Source organism: Eulemur rufifrons, chromosome 8 (genome assembly GCF_041146395.1).
Source record: "Eulemur rufifrons isolate Redbay chromosome 8, OSU_ERuf_1, whole genome shotgun sequence".
NCBI classification, from domain to species: Eukaryota; Metazoa; Chordata; class Mammalia; order Primates; family Lemuridae; genus Eulemur; species Eulemur rufifrons.
The window spans coordinates 15324693-15345220 of record NC_090990.1 but is presented as its reverse complement, the minus strand read 5'-3'; the positions used below and the strand labels follow the sequence as shown (position 1 = coordinate 15345220).

Genomic DNA, 20528 nt, shown 5'->3' with positions numbered 1-20528 from the left:
AAACGAGGCGGTGAATGGCCTGCCATTGTTCCCAAACCATGTAAGTGCTCAATAAATGCACAATACTTCGTACGTAGTAATACATGCAGTGTGGTTATCTATGTAAACTGCCTAATACTTCGTCACTGGAATTCTCTGAGGTGCCTTAATCCTTTTAACGACCCCACGAGATGGGTATTACTGTTATTCTCATTTTACATGTGAGAAAACTGAGGCACCTCGGGATTGAGGAATTCACCCAAGGTCACATAGCTACAAAGTACTGGTATCAGGCTTTGAACCTGGGAGTTTGGCCCTGGAGCCTGGGTTCTTAGTAAATATCCCACTTCAGTGTAGACATTCCAGAAATAGCCACTGTTATTATTGCTGTTTGCTATGCCTCCTTTAAGGCAGCATGCGATAGCTCCCCCAGCGGTTTTCTTGTGGAGTCACAGCCTTGAGGACGTGATGGGGCACAGGTCGGTGAGGCACCATCCCAGCTGCAGGAGACGGGGTGGCTGCAGTCATGGGAGTGACAGATGCTGGCTCAGAGACAGATCCCCCAGAGAGTGGGGCCACTGACCTGCCAAGGAAGCCCTTCCTCCCCCCACGACTGAGCTCTGTCTGGACCCCCTGAGTGTGCCTTTATCTCTTTGTGATCAGTCCCGCAGTTCATTCGTTCACTGGCTCATTCAACAAAGCTGTATCGAGTATCGAGTGCCCACCTAGAGCGCTGTCACAGGTGCTGGCGTGCAGTGGCGAACCAGCCACAGGGTCCCCATGCTCTGGAGCCTGTAATCTGGGGATGGAGGCAGACAACGTTTATAAACACATAAACAAGTTAATTCCAGACTTGGAGAAGTGCCGTAGAGAAAAGCAACCAGGTGATGTGCTACAGAGTCATGGGGTAGGGACAGGGACAGACTGCCTTGGCTGAGGTGGTCAGGGAAGGCCTCCCTCAGGACCTGGCATGTGAGCTGAGACCAGGAGGAGGAAGAGTGTTGCAGGAGGAGGGACCAGCCAGTGCGAAGGCGCAGCGGTGGGAGGGACGTGTGTGTTTGAGGAACAGAGAGCAGCAGTGCCGTGGGGGGCTTCAGCGAGCCATGGGGGAGCACGGTGTGAGGTTAAGTCAGAAGGGGTGGGGCAGGGGCCAGGCATGGAGGATTTGGTGAGGCCATGGTGAGGATTTGACTTTATGCTGGGAATAATTGGTCAAAAGAGAGGAGTGACTTGATCAGCTGTGAATTTTTGAAAGGTCCCTCTGTCTGCCGTGTGGCAGATGGATTGAAGGGGGGAAAGAAGAAGGGGGAAAACAGCTTTGGGGGGCTGTTGTGACCGTGCAGGCGAGACCCCAGTGGCCAGGACCAGGCTGGGGGCAGGGAGACCCATTCACACAGCCCCCCAGTTTATACCCTCCCCAGCCTTTCCTTGCCCACACCTTTCCCTCCTGCTGAAATCTGACTCTCCAGAGAGATCTGCTTGGATCTCAGCTTCCCTGTCCCCCTGCCAGGCCACCCAGTTGTCAGGCAGGGTTGGGCAGAATTGAGGCTAAGTTAATCTAGGACAGTAAGTTTCAAACTGCATTAAAAATAAATAAATAAAAGCTAGGAAGTGTATCCCTTTGGACAAAATTTTTAGAAATTCGGCCAGGCGCGGTGGCTCACGCCTGTAATCCTAGCTCTCTGGGAGGCCGAGGTGGGCGGATCGTTGGAGCTCAGGAGTTTGAGACCAGCCTGAGCAAGAGCGAGACCCCATCTCTACTAAAAATAGAAAGAATTATATGGACAGCTAAAAATATATATAGAAAAAATTAGCCGGGCATGGTGGTGCATGCCTGTAGTCCCAGCTACTCGGGAGGCTGAGACAGGAGGATCGCTTGAGCCCAGGAGTTTGAGGTTGCTGTGAGCTAGGCTGACGCCACGGCACTCACTCTAGCCCGGGCAACAGAGTGAGACTCTGTCTCAAAAAAAAAAAAAAAAAAATTTTTAGAAATTCAAAATGTAAACCTTATAAGAGCAGACCTACCATCCCCAGCCCACCTCACCTTTGAGGAACCTCAGGGCTCCAAGAGAACACAAAAATCCCAGAGGTCCAGGGGTCTGTGGTGACAGAGGGGATCCAAGGTCAGCCCAACTCCCAGCAAGAGTTGGGAGACAAGGAGGTCACTGGCAGAGTTCACACAGAAGTGCGCAGCAGGATGTTGGGTGGGATTCTCTTGTAACCCCAGGTTTTTAATACTGGGAAGGCGGGGCTGCTCAGTCAGCCTCACTCTCAGACACAACTCCTTAGGCCTGGAAGACTTTGTCAGAAGCCCAGCATCCTCCTCTTCATGAAGGGAAGTGGTGCATCTCTAGCATGAAAGTGAACGTGAGAAGCAACTGTGGATCCAGGCCCTAAGGCTGCGCAGCACAGCTGCCCAGGCTGTGCACTGTACAACTCCAGGAGGTACCCACATACTAATGTGAATGGCAGCCCTTGGAGTTATGAAACTCAGCAGCCCTTTGAGCCCTTCCACGAAGGCTCGGTGTAGTAAGACCCTAGAGTGGGTCTGAATTTCACTCCAGGAGGGAGCCCAAATTTTTTCTACTCTGATGAATCAGTTTTTTTCTGAGCAGAGGTGTGGGAGCTGGCTGGCAGATCCTGATGTGTTACTGAAAGAGAAGATGAGAAGGGTGGAGGAATGAAAGCAGAGACTTCCTGACTGCCTGGCCCCTGCCCCAGGAGTGGTGCAGACACAGCCTGGAAAGCGGGGCAGTTGTGCAACCATCACAAAGTCACTTCACTTCTCCAAGGCTCCCTTCCCTAATCTATGAAATGGGGCCAGTAATTCATGACTCCCAGGGTTATCAAGAAGAGTAAGTAGCAAACACGTGGTACATGGTGGCCTTTGTTATCACCATCCTTCACAAGCCCCAGAGTTTGGCCAGATCCTTTCTCTCCAACTGAAGCTTCCTCGCCCTCATGCTCCAGCTGCCCTGAGCCGCTCAACATGGCCCACGCAAACCGTGGAATCCACGCTCCCCTGCATTTCTGCCAAGAGTACATTTTCCCATCAGCTCCTGAGTGGCCAACTCTGCCTCTCCATCCCTTGCTGAAGTCTTTGGACTGAATTGCACTGTAGCGTGACCTTTTGACCTCTCTAGAGCCACATGTAAGCCATGGCACCATGAGGCTGGTTGGCACAGGCAACGGCAGGGATGCTGGGCGACACCTGTCACTGTATCACCTGTACCACTTCACAAGGACAAAGGAGGGGTCAATAACAGTTGGAGTCTGAGCCTCAGCCTGATTTTTTTGGTTGCATGTATCAGTATTTCATTCTTTTTTACTATTTTTCTATCGTGGTAAAGTATATGAAACAAAATTTGCCATTTTAACCTTTCATTTACAGCATAAGAAAACGGTTATTCTGTCATTTCAGATGGATTAAGATTTACCCAAATAATAGGCCGGGTGCGGTGGCTCATGCCTGTAATCCTAGCACTCTGAGAGGCCGAGGAGGGTGGATCGCTCGAGGTCAGGAGTTCGAGACCAGCCTGAGCAAGAGCGAGACCCCGTCTCTACTAAAAAAAGAGAAAGAAATTAGCTGGACAACCAAAAACATGTAGAAAAAATTAGCCAGGCATGGTGGCACATGCCTGAAGTCCCAGCTACTTGGGAGGCTGAGGCAGGAGGATCGCTTGAGCTCAGGAGTTTGAGGTTGCTGTGAGCTAGGCTGACGCCACAGCACTCTAGCCTGGCCGATAGAGTTAGACTCTGTCTCAAAAAAAAAAAAGATTTACCCAAATATATAGAACAGATTAGCTGTCCTCGTATATTTCAGGCTTCCTGGCTACGCTTATTGATTGCACTTACCATATAGATTTTTTTTATTGTGGTAAAATAAGCATAACATAAAATTGTCCCATTTTAACCATTTTTAAGTGTATAGTTGAGTGACACTAAGTACATTCACATTGCTCTGCAACCATCACCACCGTCCACCCCCAGAACTTTTTTTGTCTTTCCAATCTGAAACTCCATATCCATTAAACAGTAACTCCCTGTGCCGGGTGCAGTGGCTCACGCCGTTAATCCCAGCACTTTGGAAAGCCTAGGTGGGAGGATTGCTTGAGGCCAGGAGTCTGAGACCAGCCTGGGCAATGTAGTGAGACCCTCTCTATAAAATAAAATAAATGTTTAAAAATAAGTATTTACTTATTGAATGAGTGAATAAATGGTTCCCATGTTTATGAGAGCGTATAGAGAGAGCAGCTAGCACAGTGCATAATAGATTGCAGTATAATTATTGGTGGTGCTACGCTACGGCTAAAACACTGGCTACTGGAGTTCAACTGCCTGGGTTTGAGTTCTGTTTCTATGGGTTTGCTATTATATGACCTGAGTCAAGTGCACCCTTAAAGACATCTTTCTCTGCGATACACTTTAAAATGCATCTCTCAAATGGGGATAAGAATAGTGTTGACCTCATGGGGTTGTTATGAGGATTAAATGAGATGATCCATGGCAAGTGCCTAAAATAGTATCTGCGTCATAGGGTTGTTACGAGGATTAAAGGAGTCCATAAAAACATCTAGAATGGTGCTCAATAAATGCTTTATCTGTATTATCAAAATGTCTGTTACTGTCGTCCTCAGATCAAACAGCAGCAAATCGAAAGCGGAGACCCCCAAAACCCCCAGCAGCCCCTTGACCCCGACGTTTGCCCCCTCCATCTGCCTGCTGGCGCCCTGCTATCTCACAGGGGACTCTGTCCGGGACAAGTGTGTGGAGATGCTGTCCGCGGCCCTGAAGGCAGACGGTGAGAGGGCCTGGGCCAGGGACGGGGAGGGAAAGGGTCCCTTTTCCCACTCGCCCCAAGGGCAGGTGAGGTTCAGTCTTTCTCTGCGCCCTGCGGGTGCTTCAGGAACACCGCAGTCCTGAAGTACAAGCAGGCTTCACTGCCAAGGTTGCGTCTGGCTGACGCCTGCATTTCCCTGATCTCTCTTAGACGATTACAAGGAATATGGAGTCAACTGTGACAAGATGGCATCAGAAATCGAAGATCATATCCTTGAACTGTGCCGGGTCTGTGGGTGCCTGGACCGTCTAGCAGCAGGGCCTGCCAAGTGCAAGGGACCTGGGACAGTGGGGGACGGGGGAGGGGAACAGGGAAGGGCTCTGGGAACAGCCCCTGCTCTGCCCCTGAATTAGAGCTCTTAATCCTAGCTAACATTTATTACTACATTTCACAACTGCCAGCAAAACCTGAAAATCAGCAGTACGTCATTCAGTGTTGAGAACAACCCCAAAAGGTAGGTCCCCTGATCGCTCCAGTTTTATAGGTGAGGTCACTGAGGCTCAGAGAGGTTAAGTCACTTGCCAAAGGTCGTATAGCTAAAGTAGTGGCAGAGCTGGGATTTGAACCCAGAAAGTATGACTCTAGAACCTGAGGGCTCAACAGCTGTTGAGGCCAAATCACAATGTGTCTCAGTTGATCGAGTCATTGCCTCCTGGCTCAGAGTAGACACAACAGATGGCATTTCTCATGCTCAGCCTCTCCCCTCGTCCCCCTCTGATGTTAACAGCTCCCATTTTATACTCTCAAATGTACACCAGGCACTGTGCTGGGCAGTTGACACTTCCTATCTCTGTTAACCTCACAGCAATCTGTGAGGCGGGGGCTGTTCCCATTTTGCAGATGAGGAAACTGAGGCTTGGGAACTACTTGGTGTCAGAGCTGGACTGGAAACCTTGGTCTTTGAATTCCATATAGTGAACCCTTTCCCTGTGCCCACTCCCCCACTTCTCATCTGAAAGGGGCCCTCTATGGACAGGGGAGGTGACCGTCACTGTGATATGGATCCACTGCACCAAGAGATCTTAGGCTTAGGAGAAAAAAATGCCTCCCCTCCGCGCCCCCACTGAATAAAATCGTGGAATTTCTTTCATCGGAGACAAAGGTTTGCATGTCAGAGATAAAGAGGTGGGGAGGGAGGGGAACAGAATCAGGGCACAGAGAGTCTAAGTGTCACCCTGAGGTGCATGTGACCCTTTTGAGGTCTCCTGGGTTCTAGCTAGAGAGCTCAGCTGGGTCTGTTCGGGAGGGCCGGGGCCAATCTGCAGACGACAGATCTGCCTGTTTCCATCTCCTGCCCGAGGCCACCCCGATACCCTGCAACACTTTCTGGTCCTTTCCCTCCACCACCATGTAATGATGCATCAGCAATACCTCAGCCACCCAGCACCTCAGAAAGTACATTTGCATGATTTCCCATTAATTCAGGAACACAGAGCACGAGGTATTAGGACTATCCCAAACTTGATTTTCATTTTCTCCCGAACGGTCGTCCCATCTGCTTTCAAGCCCAGTTTGAAACAAAAGTGGGTGGTCTCGTACCAGTTCCACTCCGGGCCTTTCCTCCTCACTCACTTCCTCCAGGAACCAATGTCCCTCTTCTAAAGGAGGGGAAATGAAAACTGCCTCAGGCTCCTTCGCTCTTTATTCTTAGCTGGTGGGAGGTCAGGGGGAGGATAAATCTGGGCGCTTGACTGCTCTGTGTCCTAAAAAAGATCCATCCTCTTTGGAGCAATTCTCTTCTGACATGGCGGCCCTGGGACACGTGTGCCCTCCTCTGAGGGCTTGGTGACCCCGGGTCTGCTGTGGTCTCGGAAACGGAGAAGTCAGGAAGGGGCTGATGAAAATATCGACCACCCTGCCCTCCCCACATAGCAACACACTCCAGGAATCCCGAATGAACACATTTTTTTTTGAACACATTTTTTTAGCTTTCACATGCATTGTGGCATACTCTTTGCTTTTCACACTTTTATTGGACAAACAACCTTAAAACAACAATAACAGAAAAAAGAAATAATACCACCTTCCTTCCTACCACTTCCAGCAAGTCATCTGTTTCCATTTTCCACACTCCCCGCAGTCTCTGTCTTGTATATGGTTTTTCCAGCAACGGCTTTGTCTTCCCGATTCTGCTTGGCTCGGGAGACCGAGAGAATCAGGCCGTGTTCCCTGAGCTCCTCCAGAGGCTGGAGGAGTGGGAGGCTCGGACGCCTGCCTGCGGGTGAGGGAGGCCTGTCTGGGATGGAGTGTTTGGACAGGAACTCAGTGTGGTCGGTGGCCAGTGGTGACTTTCTGCGAGATGAGTGGGGAGAGCATTACCTTTAGGAGGGGGTCTGGCTTCCAGCCCGGTCGCTGCCGGGAATTTGCCCTGTGACCCTTTCTAAGCCTCAGCTGCCTCATTTATTAATGGGAGCAGTAACTGCCCGGCCCTTCCCAGCGTGGTGTTAGGTGTTATAGGGAGAAGGGGGCGGGGCAGGGCTCCATGATCAAATGTATTGGGAACACCAGATGAAACGAAGCTCAATGATTTCTTCAGGACAACACTTAGAGCCTGAAACACATGGCTCTTAAGCTTTTCCTCTGACAGCTGGACTCGCAACCTCCAGGGAGGGACCCTTCCAAACTAGAGGTTGTCCTCATCATTGTCATCATCCTAACAGCCTGTAAATGTTGAGCACTTGATGTGTCCCAGACACCACGCTAGTGCATCGTGTGGCTTGGCTCACTGAATCCTCGTCACAGCCCTGTGTTTTATAAATAAGGAAACTGAGGCACAGAGAGGTCATGTGACTCACCCGAGGTTACACGAGAGGCTTGGGCAAACTCAGGGTGACTGTTCCCGGGGTTCCTGACGCCACAGTGCTTGCTACGATCTGATCTTACCTCAGAGGTTGTTTCTTGTCTGTGATACTCGGCTGACGCCATGTGCCCAAGTGAGAGCCCCACTTGGGGAGGTCAGAGGTCACAAGGGGTCCTGACCCCTGTTGAAGTCCAAGGAGAGGAAGAGACGGCCCTGGGGCTCCTTGGGCTTCGGGGCAAGGCTCGCATCCTTCTGTTTCCCTCCACGAGTGGCTGGCTGGCCCTTGACCATGTCACATATCTACCAAGAGCTCAAGAGCACGGACATGAAGTACCGGAACCGTGTGCGCAGCCGAATCAGCAACCTCAAGGACCCGAGGAACCCCGGCCTGAGGCGGAATGTGCTCAGCGGGGCCATCCCCGCGGGGCTCATTGCCAAGATGACGGCAGAGGTGAGGGGGGTGGGGGAGGGCAGGCCCCTCCCGCTCGGCCGGGTCCCAGAGGCAGTGGCTGTGACTCAGCAGACTGAGCCCCGAGCTTTTCACCCAGAACCATCCCAGCGTCCCCACGGCGCTCTGGATAGCAGGATCCCGAGCACAGCCATGGATATGGATTAACTGTGCGGCGTGTATGATGTGTGCTGTGTATGTGTGGTATACATACGTATGTGTGGTGTATAAAATGTGTGGCTTTGTGTGGAGTATGTGTGTTGTGTGTGTGATGTGCGGAGTGTGTATGATGTGTGTGTGGTGTATGTTAGGGAGTGTGTGTATGTGTTACATAGCGTATGTACATTTTTCTGAGGAGAGGGTTCACTGCTTTCCTCAAACCAAACAACCAAGAGCCCTGGCCTTAGGGTAAAATGGGGACCTTGGCACAGGTGGGCCAGGGTTATCTTTCTGTCTAGTTTAAAATATCTGATCTTTTCAGGCAAATAGCAACATATGCCCAGAGTTATAAACTGCAGCTCGGCTTTACAGCGTGTCGTAGTCAGTTCAGGTTGCTAAACAAAAATGCCACAGACTGGGTGGCTTATAAACAACAGACATTTATTTCTCAGTTCTGTCGGCTGGACAGTCCAAGGTCAAGGAGCTGTCACATTTGGGGGTTAGTGTCTGGTGAGGGCCCACTTCCTCCTAGACGGCCATGACCTCACGTGGCGGAAGCAACGAGGGGTCTTTCTGCGGCCCTTAGTAGAAGGGCACTAATTTCACGCCCATGGCCTAATCCTCCCCCAAAGACCTCACCTCCTGGGGTTAGGATCCCAACACAGGAACACCAAGGAGACCTTCATCCTGGCTCACCTTTTGCCCCAGGCAGGAAGTCTCTATAAAAAAATACAGGACAGTTTTTGCTCCAGAAAGAAAAATCACAGCTGGGGATCGGGGCTGCCCGCTGTGCTGGGGCTCAGGAGGCAGAAGGCAGCCCACGGGGAGAGGTGGATGGATGCCCCTCCGCATCCCTGGACCCCGACTCTCTTTTCACCTTTCCTTCTTCACCTGACTCCTTCATCCTTCCCCCTTCTCTCTTTTCCTCCCTACCCAGACGTATCAGAGAATGGAGTAGGCTCTGAGATATTTGTTAGCGCTGCTGAGTGGACATACCATCCGTCAGCCCCGTGAGGAGGGGGCTCTTGTCTGTTCACTGTCCACCCAGCGCTGACAACGCGTCCCAGGGCTCAGCGAGTGTGCATCGAGTTCACATCTGGCGTCTTTCCCTAACAGTTACACAACATGAACATCTGGGTCACCCCCTACTCTCGTTTCCCTCTTTTTTCACCTTATTTTCTATATTCTTGCACTTCCTCCATGTGTCTTTGATGCTGCCTCATTCTACATGAGTCAGGGCAGAGCTGGGTAAATGGATTGGTGGGTGAGTGGATAGATTTTTCTGTTCTGACTCTTAGCTGGCACCCAAGACCCTCCTTCCACAATCTGACCTCCAGCCACGTTCTCCCACACTCCTTAGCTTGAACCCCCCCCAAATACTCTTCCCCACACTTGCTATTCTTGTCCTGTGATCTTTTGCACCTGCTACTCTATTTGTCTGGAATGTGCCCTCCCCCTTGGGAACTCCTGTCTTTCAAGACTGGTTAAGGTATTAGCTTCCTCATGACCCACGCTAACCCCAAACACCTGGCCACCATACTCTGTGCTTTCCCCTGCACCTGTGTGCCTCTGCTTTAGCGCGTCCTTCCCTCTCTTGTTGTCCTGTGTAAATGGTTGTAAAACCCGGGGGCAGGAACCAAATCTCCATAGCCGAACCCTTTGGGCTCAGAGGCAGTGGTGTGCTTGAGTCTGCTCCTGCCAGCTCAAGAGAGATGATTACGTGTAGCTCTTCCCAACTCTGCATTCAGTTACATCACATCAGTAGCTTGAAATTGGCCATGGTGGGAGCATTTATACCATGAAAGTTGACAAATGCTACAGACCAGGCACCCCCGCAGGCAAAGCCAGCTTACCAGCACACTGTTTCAGTTAAAGGCATTCAGTAAATTGGCATCCAATAAATTTTGAATGAATGAATACATTATGCTGTGGAAAATTTCCGTACCCCCAAATTAAAGGCAGCTGCTTTTTATTTATATGGCTTTCAGTTGACTTGTTTTACTGTATGCCCCTGCCATTGGTTAGGACCTAGCCCTTGAATTTAGCACGCTAGGACTGAAACATTAGTGTGCACCAGAATAACTTGGGGACACTAATAAAAATGCATATTCCTGTGCCTGCCCTTAACCTCTCCCATTCATAAGAATCTGCATTTTATCAAGTCTAAGTGATTATAATGCAAGGTCAGCACTCTAAAATGATTTGACCTTTATGCCAACACAGTTCTCCATGGTTTAAGGAGTCAGGACAGACAGCAACAATTGAAATGTTTAGCCAGACCAAATCCTCATTTTAACGTTAGCTTCAGCCATCGTCCTCCCTACCTACCAACCCTTAACTAGAGCTCTCTCCAGTTTGAGCATCCCCTTCTCTGCTTTCCTCTGGCAGAGGCTTTAGGGGAGTCAAAGGGCCAGAGAGATGGAAGGGAAGGGCCTGGGCAAAGCAGATACGGAATGTCGACAGCGAGCTGGTGGGAGGCAGAGACTGTTCTGCAGGGACCCACAGATGTTCTGCAATGCATGCTCACAGGTGAGCTGTCTGTGTGGGCCCAAGAGCTGCAGCGTTCTGCTGAGGTGGGGGTAGCAGCGGCAAGTCACGGATAGTTGAGACAAAGTTCCCACTAAGCAGATGGCTGGGCAGGGATCACAGCTCAAACGGGCACTGGGTCAAGGCCAGACTGGAAGGATAAGGGGAGCATCACAGATCAGGTGGGCAGTGGTCGTGCCAGCTCAAGCAGGAAGTTTCAGGCCAAGGTCTTGGCAGCAGGGTGAGCACCAGATCTGAAGGCGCGTGCACGGAGTGCTGACCCTGGGCGGAGGCTGTTGGCCTGCCACTGTCCTGGACGTGCCTTACTCACCTGGGCCCAGCCAGAGCCCCCAGGTTTGACCTTCCAGCCATGGGTGGAATGAGGACTCTTCAGGTACAGCTTTCTCCCAGCTGGGGCAGGACCAGGACTCCAGGCCTCCCTCCAGCTCCTGGCACTCAATCCAGCATGTTCCCTCCTCCTCTGTTCAAGCTCTCTAGAAACTGGGTGTGGGGCAGGACCTCTGGGGCTCCCGAACTCTGAAGGGCCTACTCCTTTCTCTCCAGGAAATGGCCAGTGACGAGCTGAGGGAATTGAGGAACGCCATGACCCAGGAGGCCATCCGTGAGCACCAGATGGCCAAGACTGGCGGCACCACCACTGACCTCTTCCAGTGCAGCAAATGCAAGAAGAAGAACTGCACCTACAACCAGGTATGGACAGTGTGATGGAGGGGGCCACAGGAGCATGGAGGTGGGGAACCGAGAGAAGCTTAGGGAAAGAGCCGGACGGGGAAAAGGGCTAAAACTGTCCAGGCTGCAGAGAGAAGGGCAACCCTTAGTACACCAACCTGTGCACCTGTAGCTTTTAGAGAATGTTCTCCTGACTTTGGAATCACCCAGCTAGGTGTCTGTGACGCTTGGCCAGTGTATTCCAGCCTGCCCTGAAGTGGGACTAAGAAGAACCAGACTCACAGAGCACAGAACTGCTGTAGAGTCACAGATGGTTGGAAGAAAACTTAGCCATGTGAGACCCAGCTCCCTCACTATACACACAGGGAAACTGAGGCCCAGACAGGGGGTAGACGGGCTTTGCAGCTTTGCCCAAAGTGGCAGAGCAGGCCAGTGGCAGAGATAGTAACAAACCCAGATTCAGACCTTTCTGCCTGCAGCCCAGCTAACTCGGTCAGTAAAGCCTAAGGGGTTCGCCCTGAGTCCTAAGGGTGGAGACCACTGCCCTGGCATGGGGAGCCTCAGAAGCCATGGGGCTCCTTCCCTTAAAAACAGATAATGGCCTCCTGTTTCCTGCAATTTTCAGAAAATTGCACATGGTATGTATGCCCCTGGAGCGCCAATATTCTTGGATTCTAATTGTTGTCTAGTCATTCTAGAACTCTGTTCATTCCTCCATCTGCCTGCCAAGCAAGATTTATCAGGAGCACCGGTGCTCTGTGGCTACAGCAGAAATACAGGCTTGCCATGGTGGAGGCGTCCCTGGGAGAATTTTGACTCAGGAATTCAGAGATGTTTGTGCAAGTTCCTGCTCTCTCCCAACCAAGCACGGTTCCATGCGGAGTGATGTGCTTCCTGTGCCCTGCCTTCTTCCCGAGTCAACTGCCCATTAGCAAGTGTCCTCTCCCACAGAGAGCCCCACTGATACCCTTTCTCAGGTGTCACCGCTTTCCAGCGACAAGGCTGTGTCTTCCTGGCAGACTGCTGGGCTCACTCATTAGTGGAGGGTGGGAGTGGTTCCTCCCATACCACAGATTCCCAGCTGACAGCATTCATAGCTGAATGTCAGCAACGTAATGACTTGCTACATGTCGTGGCCAAGCAGGGCTGGCCTTGGACAATCAGAACAGCAACTGTTAAATGTGGACATGCCAGGGCTTTGCCGTCAGAAATCCAGTTCCTACACCTGAACGATGAGGTGAAGGGGATGAGAAGCTAGAAAACACTTAATTAAGTAGTCCCTGTGATCCTCAAGTGCCTTTTCTCTCTGGGCCTCAGTTCTTGCACGTGTAAAATAAGGACCATGAACTAGATGATCTCTACGGATGCTTCCAGCTCACTCCAGTTCTGACAGTGAGTCTGTCCAGCAGGGTGTGTTCAGGGGTGAGTTAGAGAACACTTCCTGTAGAAGATGAGTTTTGAGGCACGAGAGATCAATTGCAAAGGCTCAACAAGAGTGAAAATGCAAAGGTCAACTTAAGCCAGTGAGATACTGGGAGTGAGCTGATGGACTGCCAGAGAGGAAAGTGTACATTACGATGGAGTTCTCAGTGATAAGTGAATTGCCAGGGTGGGGTGGGAATATCAGTGCCAACCTCTGGGATTCGGACCTACTCCTAAAGACAGTGGGAGCCATGGCAGGTGCTAGAGCAGGGGAATGATTTCATGAGTGGGTCTTCTCTCTCTTAGGTGCAAACAAGGAGCGCTGATGAGCCCATGACTACCTTTGTCTTATGCAACGAATGTGGCAATCGCTGGAAGGTCTGTGTGCCTCTATCTTTCCCCTCCCCTGTCATCCACAGACCCTGCCCCGTATAAGGAGTAGTATACCCACAGCCCAGAAGAGGCCTCGTGCATGGGGTGGGGGCTTGCCAGCCTGCACAGACTAGGCCTGCAGAGCCACAGGCAGTGGTGGGTTGTTGTTGGGGAGGCGGGGAGAGAGTGTTTGTGCATGTTTTAATTTTGGAAGGGCACCAAACTGGTGTGGGGGCAGCAGCCCACATTTTGTCACAGTATGGGCAAGTCTGTCATTTCAGCACAGATGGAATTGGCTTCCTGAGACCCACAGAGGGGAGGAAAACCAATAACACTCTGCATTTGGACCACGCCTCTTTGCAAAGTGCTTTCACAGCTGGTATTTCCTTTGAACCTGGCCACAGCCAGGGATGAGAGACAGGAAGGCTGAACCTTGTCAGAGGGGAGTTGCCCCCTAATGCCACCAGGTCATCTAAGGCAGCTCTGGAAAAGCCTTATAATGCCCAAGGTAACGGCCCAGCTCCTGCAAAGGCAGAGGTTTTGTTTTGGGGCATGGAGCCAAGAGTGTTCCTCCCTGCCAGGTCTTCTTTTGGTCATGTGATTTATGTCAGTTTCCAGTTGCCATCTGACTTGCACGTGCGCTGTGTGATATCTGGGCCACCAGGCAGGCCGCAGGTGCTCTAAAAGTTCTAAGGTACATAGAAAGGAGTCCAAGATCAAGTGGAGAGCCCTGATTTCAGGTCCCTACTCATTGTGTGATTCTAAGCATGTCACTCACGTCCTTGAGCAAAAGGATAATGATAAAGCCTTTCTTCCAGGGTTGATGTGAGGATTATTACATATGCACACATGTTGCAAACAACTACAAGAACTATTCCTTTATATATATATATAGAGAGAGAGATAAAATATATAGTTTAGAGACAGGGTCTAGCTCTGTTGCCCAGGCTGGTCTCGAACTCCTGGACTCAAGCAATCCTCCTGCCTCAGCCTCCCAAAGTTCTAGGATTACAGGCGTGAGCCACTGCATCTGGCCCCCTTTTATAATATTATTTGCACTTTTGGACGAGGAAATTGAGCTACAGAAATAGTTAAATAACAAGACAAAGTCACAGTTTGGAGCACTGAAAGACAGTGTTCTAAATTCCTGATAAATTTATTTTTCTTACTGAGGGCCTCAATAGCCCTTACTGGGACCACATTAGAACTTCCATATCTTTTAAGGTAAAAGCCAGATGATTATGTATTTTTTCTTCATTCACTTCTCAAGCACTTAGGCATGGAGTCAGCATAGTGACCTAGTGGTTTAGCGCATGGGCTTTGGCACAGGCTCAAATCCTAGCTTTACCCCTTTCACAGTAACTTAGCTAAGTGACCTAAATGCACTAAGCCTGCGTTTCCTTATCTGTAAAATGGGGGTATTAATATCTAGCCCACAGAGCTGTTTCGAGGATTAGAGAAGAAGATACATGTAACGCATTAACAAGGCCTCTAACAGCTCATATGCCTTCTTTGTCAAATTAGCAAAAGATGTCCCTTCCTCCAGGCAGACATAGCCATGTGCCAGGGTACAGAGCAAACAGCATGGGCTGAGTTTCCGCCTCAACTTGCTCCTTTAGCTAGGCTCTTTTGTGCAGTCAACAACTTATACAACCATACAACAAAGCCCTAAGCACAGACGTGCCTGATACATAAAAACCACTATTCCTACTATTTTAAGTGTGTTAACTACTAGTATTTTGGGAGTTTGGGCAAGTCACTTAACTTCTTTGAGCTGCTTCCTTACCTGTAAAAATGAGACTGATACTAGTGCCTACTTCATAGGGTGATTGTAAGGATGAAATGGGTTAACACATGTTAATACTGCCCAGCACAGAGTAAATGCTCAATTAAGGGTAGCTCTTGTGATTGTTACTGTCAGGGAAAGGATATTCTGCATGCTCTAAATCCTGCTTCTCCTCCTTCGTTCCTATTAGTTGGAGAGACAGGACTCAGCAGAGGTGGCAACTACACAGCTTCTGACATTTTCAGATAGTGACAGTTGCCATGTGGGAGACCTAAAGTCTAACCAAGTGATGAATAATAGTCACAGTGATGTTCTCAACCATAAATTGAGAGCCCACCACATTTCTGACATGATTACTATTCATTTATTACCTGATACCATTCGCAGGCACGATGCTTGCATTTTACAGGTGAGTGATTTGGTCACCGTCACACAGCTAATAATGGCAGAGCTGGAATCTGGACTCTGGCCTGTGTAGCTCCGGACGCCCCCTCCTTTTTCACGTTCCCCCCACAGCCTCCTTGGATGATGCAGACAAACCTCTCACATTCTGTTGCCTTTTTGCTTCTGTAGTTCTGCTGACGGAACAGTGGCCAGCATTGCCATGAACACCGTGCAGGAGAACGAAGAGGAAGCATTACACTGTCTGAACTGAGAAAAAATAAAGACTAAAATGAAGAAAAATACTGAACTCTGAATGGGGTAGTAGGGATTAGAGGAGGAATCTTCTGGAAATTAATAATCAGTCATTAATAACAATTGGCTATTGGGGGAGCCTAATTGGAGTACGATCCTAAGAATCTGTATTGACAAACCTCTTGTAGAAACACCTCCAAGCCTCGGACCCGAGGTGTCCTGTTTTCAACAGTGGGCTGGCAGACCTTCGCTTCCAGTTCCTTCCCTCCCATCCAAATCTCTCAGCCTTTTCTGAATTGACAAATACCAGATCAACACGGATCTTACCCCACCCCCACCCCAGAGTTGCACGTGCAGAACCATTGATAAATGGTTTGGCTTCAGCAGATGTTACTTCTGCACCACGTAGAAATGTTTCTTCCCTACTCTTTGCTCATCTCTTCCCAAACTCTGCTATTCCCTCTCTACAGCTGGCTGTAGGGCCTTTGAGGACTCTAGGCTGGGTCCTTCTGGGTGGCGGATGGATCCTCTTGAGCTCAGGCCTTTTTTTTTTTGAGACAGAGCCTTGCTCTGTTGTCCAGGCTAGAGTGCCGTGGTGTCAACTCCTGGGCTCAAGCAATCCTCCTGCCTCAGCCTCCCTAGTAGCTGGGACTACAGGTGCACCCTACCACCACACCCAGATAATTTTTCTATTTTTTAATGGAGATGGCATCTCATTCTTGCTCAGGCTGGTCTCTAACTCCAAAGCTCAAGCAATCCTCCTGCCTCGGCCTCCCAGAGTACTAGGATTACAGGCATGAGCCACTGCGCCCGGCCTGAGTTCAGGCTTTCTGAGTGAAGATTACAGCAGTGCCCCTGACTTCCATGTCCCCATGTCCCCTTCTTGAGCCTCAGAATCTGCCCAGGCCCTAGCAATGTGTTCCTCACTGCTCCATCTGTGGCCTGAGCTTCAGAAGACGTTTGTAGAGCACAGGGACCTTGTCATGCTTCTCTCATGATGATACTGGCTTGCTTTTGATGCTAATAGGAACTTTAGGCAAAGCTGGAAACTTCTGGAAAAGCCTTAGGGCAGCAGTTGGGACTATAGCCCAAATTCCTGATACACCCTGGGCATGATCCACTCTAGAGTTGGTAACCATCTTCCTCCTTCCACCCATCACATGCTTTCTCCAGTAGATGAAGCCCGTAAATAAATGAAGTACAGACATCTGCCACCATCTTCTACTTAACAGTTAGATTTGGGGTGAGTCCCTTGGAAAGATTGAAAATCCTCTCACAAATGATACAACAGAGCTCATGGATGGGGGAACAGGGACTGGAACCGAGGTCTACTTTCTGTCACTGTGCTCGATGCTGTAAAAGATCTGGAGCTATTCATATGCTCAGCCCCTACCTTCTAGGAGTTCACAGCCTGGCAGCGAAAGAAACCATAGGCACAGACTCCACACCAGATGGGATGTGTGATACATGCCGCATTTGAGGTACGAATACTACCCACAGAAGTGCAGGGGAATGTTGCTTAGGAACCCAGGTGCTTCTTAAACTGTAATACGGGTAGGAATCCCCTGGGGTTTGTGCTGAAATGCAGATTCTGATTCAGCAGGTCTGGGATGGGGCCTGAGAGTTTTCATTTCTAACAAGCACTCAGGAGAAGCCAATGCTCATGGTGTGACCACACTATGAGTAGTAAGGGCTTAGATATCCAGATCTTTCTCTGCATTATCTAGTCTTCCCTCCAAATGTCTAGAAACCAAAAGAAGAACAAACTAGAAACCACTGTCAATTAATGAGGTCAATAAAGGTTACTTTGGGGTGAGTTTTTAAAGGTGGCACCCTGGGGCGATCTTCAGTAGTCTGAATATCTGTTGTGTTCCCTGTGTCATAGGGAAAAAACGAAACTGGATCTCCACCCTCAATAACCTTACTGTTTACAAAAGAGATGAGTCAGATTAAACATCAAGAGAACAAGTCAGCTCAAGTCTACACATCTATACAGTATACGTCTGTATTCACAAAAGGACACAGAAGAGCATGAACAGGCTACAGACTGTTCGTCAGCAGGTGGCCATACCATGCCCACGAGCCTTCCTGTGTCCATACTGGATCCAATCCAATTCACGCTGTCCACAAGACAGACCGGCATTTTCAAAACTGCAAATCTGATCACATTAGAGTCCCCCACTCTACCATCCCCCATTACAACCTTCCATTTCCCCCACTACTCTTGGCAGGGCCTCTGCCTCGCACCCACACTTTGTGTTGCAGCCACAGTGGCCTCTGAGTCCTTCCTGGCATGCTGTGCTCCTTGTCACAGAGTGTCTCCACGTGCTGTTGGCTAGAACACATGGTTAAACCCCATCTCCTTCATATCAAAGATGAAGAGGGTGTGAGCTACACGTGAGTTAGCATGACCTTCTGCCACCCAGGAAGGCTTCCTAGGGGAGGGGACATGGTTACCTTACAGGAGGAAAAAGACGATCTTAGGTGATGTGAAACAGGCAACATGCTCAGGATGGAGGAGAGGTCTCACTGGAATGTTACAGCCGAAAGACCTTGAAAATTTCAAAAGTCCATTCAAAATCCTATGATCAATTTACAAGATGTTTTCAAACAGTTCCAGGAACCTAAAATACTATAGAGCTTTGATTTGCAAACCTCGGGCCGCAGACCAGTACCAGTCTGTGGCCTGTGAGGAACCGGGCCGCACAGCAGGAGGCGAGCTGCAGGTGAGTGAACAAAGTCTCATGTGTATTTACAGCCACTCTCCATCACTCACATCACTGCGTGAGCTCTGCCTCCTGTCAGATCTACAGCGGCATTAGATTCTCATAGGAGCACAAACCCTGTTGTAAACTGTGCATGCGAGGGATCTAGGATGTGCGCTCCTAGGAGAACCTAATGCCTGATGATCTGAGGGGGAGCTGAGGCGGTGATGCTGGCACTGGGGAGCGGCTGCAAATATTATCATTAGCAGAGAGGTTTGACTGCACAATAAATGTAATGTGCTTGAATCATCCTGAAACCATCCCCCCCACCCCATTCCCCAGTCCATGGAAAAATTGTCTTCCATGAAACTGGTCCCTGGTGCCAAAAAGGTTGGGGACTGCTGCTACAGAGAATAAGTCTTTCTTAGTAATCTCATCCAGACTGCCAAATCTCTTGTCATGAGCTCCGATTTTGCTTTGTCTCAAGACTTATGTTACCAAGTGACTATTTGGATATTCCTCCCAAGTACCCGCCCTCCAGCCCTCTCAGCACAATCTGAAACTGACCTCACATCTTTTCTTTAAGTCACCTCTTCTGCCATTTCTATTTCTGTCAAGTCGTTCATTCCTTAGAACCATCTGTGACCCTGTTCCCTTGCCCTCTCTGCCGGTTATCAGTTGTACAGTCCCTCCCTTGGCTGACCCGTCTTTCCATTGCCATCACCGTCAACGTGGCCTTTGAGGTTTTCTTTTTCCTAGGACTGGCACAAAGGCCTCTACTGTTCTCCCAAGTCAAAGCACTCTCTCCCTATTTTCCCTCATCCACCCTGCTGGCTCTGAGAATCATTCTCCCAATCACCTTGAGCAGGATCCACCAGCTACCAAGTAAAATTCAATTCCTTGGTTTGACTTTGAAAACTCCATCTGCCCTCTGCCTTTTTTTTGAGGGGCCTGGAGGCTTTTATTTCTGTGCTCCACTGGGCTCTCGAGCTCTGCCTGGCTTGGCTTCGGTGGCTCATCTTGTGCTCCAGCCTCAGGAAGAGATTTGCCCTGTGTTTGAATACCCAGTGGGCCTTCCCACTGTGACTGCCTATTCTGATTTCTTCTCCCCAGCCCGGTCCAAATCTTACCCATTCTTCAAGGCATCACCTCACATGCCCATTTTCTGTAAAGTCTCTGGTCCCCTGGCAGCATGAGATAATTCCTTAGAACTCCCACGGCAGTGTGAAACTGTCACAGCACACGTTGCATTCTACCATGATGAGGATGATCCCGTTAATATTTCTTTGTATGTTTCAACATATGAATTTTGGGGAAATAAAAAAAGAATTTAGAAAAAAAATATATATATTTCTTTGTGTGACAGTGACAGTAATACCTATTAATCATTGAGTATTTACTAGTTGGGCATCTTGGGCACATTATATAGTTTCTCCATGCTTCCATTTTTCTCTGTAAAATGGTGGTAATAATAGCTCCTAGCACAAAGGGTTGTTGTGAGGATTCATTTAGTTAATACAAGCACAGCACTGAGACTCATGCCTGGCACATAGTGGCTGCTTAGTAAATGTTGGCTATTGTTATTACCGAGTATAGGGCAGCACTTTACATTGACCGTCTCAACTAGCCCTCTGACCCCATGAACTAGGTTACCATTATTACACTTTTTTTTTAATCGTAGTAAAATACACATAACATTAGCCATTTTTAAGTGCACAGTTCAGTAGGGTTAAGTACATTCACACTGTTGTGCAGCTAATCCCCAGAGCTCTTTTCATTTTGCAAACTGGACCTTTATGTTCATTAAACAAGTCCTCATTTCTCCCTCCCCCAGGCCCTGGCAACCACTATTCTACTTTCTGTCTCTATGAATTTGTATTACTATAGTTTTACAGATCTAGAAAACCAAAGTTCAGAGAGTAATTCACTTCTAGGAGACAGAGCCTGGATTTGAACCCAAGCCCTTGGTCATGTTCTGAGCCACTTTGAAATATGGCTTCATCTCACTCACAGAGCATCTGTGATGTGTTTTACCTCCACCCATAATAATGATGGCCACCATGTGCCAAGACCCTCCTCTGTGCCATTCTCACATTTAATCCTCACAGTAGCCTTGCAATCATTTGAAGGGTGGTGGTCTATTTCCCAGCCCAGGTCAGATACAG

The 20528-nt window shown here is 49.4% G+C and overlaps 1 protein-coding gene across 1 annotated transcript in view; it reads left to right on the top strand.

The window, feature by feature from the left end:
* The window catches only part of TCEA3 (transcription elongation factor A3), a 34205-nt gene extending 16749 nt beyond the window's left edge, over positions 1-17456 (top strand). The window contains exons 6-11 of the mRNA XM_069479533.1: positions 4617-4780; positions 4970-5026; positions 7916-8070; positions 11317-11463; positions 13171-13242; positions 15596-17456. Coding sequence (XP_069335634.1) covers positions 4617-4780; positions 4970-5026; positions 7916-8070; positions 11317-11463; positions 13171-13242; positions 15596-15604 — 604 coding nt within the window. The 3' untranslated portion in view covers positions 15605-17456. The remainder of the gene's footprint in view (positions 1-4616; positions 4781-4969; positions 5027-7915; positions 8071-11316; positions 11464-13170; positions 13243-15595) is intronic.
* The last annotated feature ends 3072 nt before the right edge of the window (positions 17457-20528 follow it).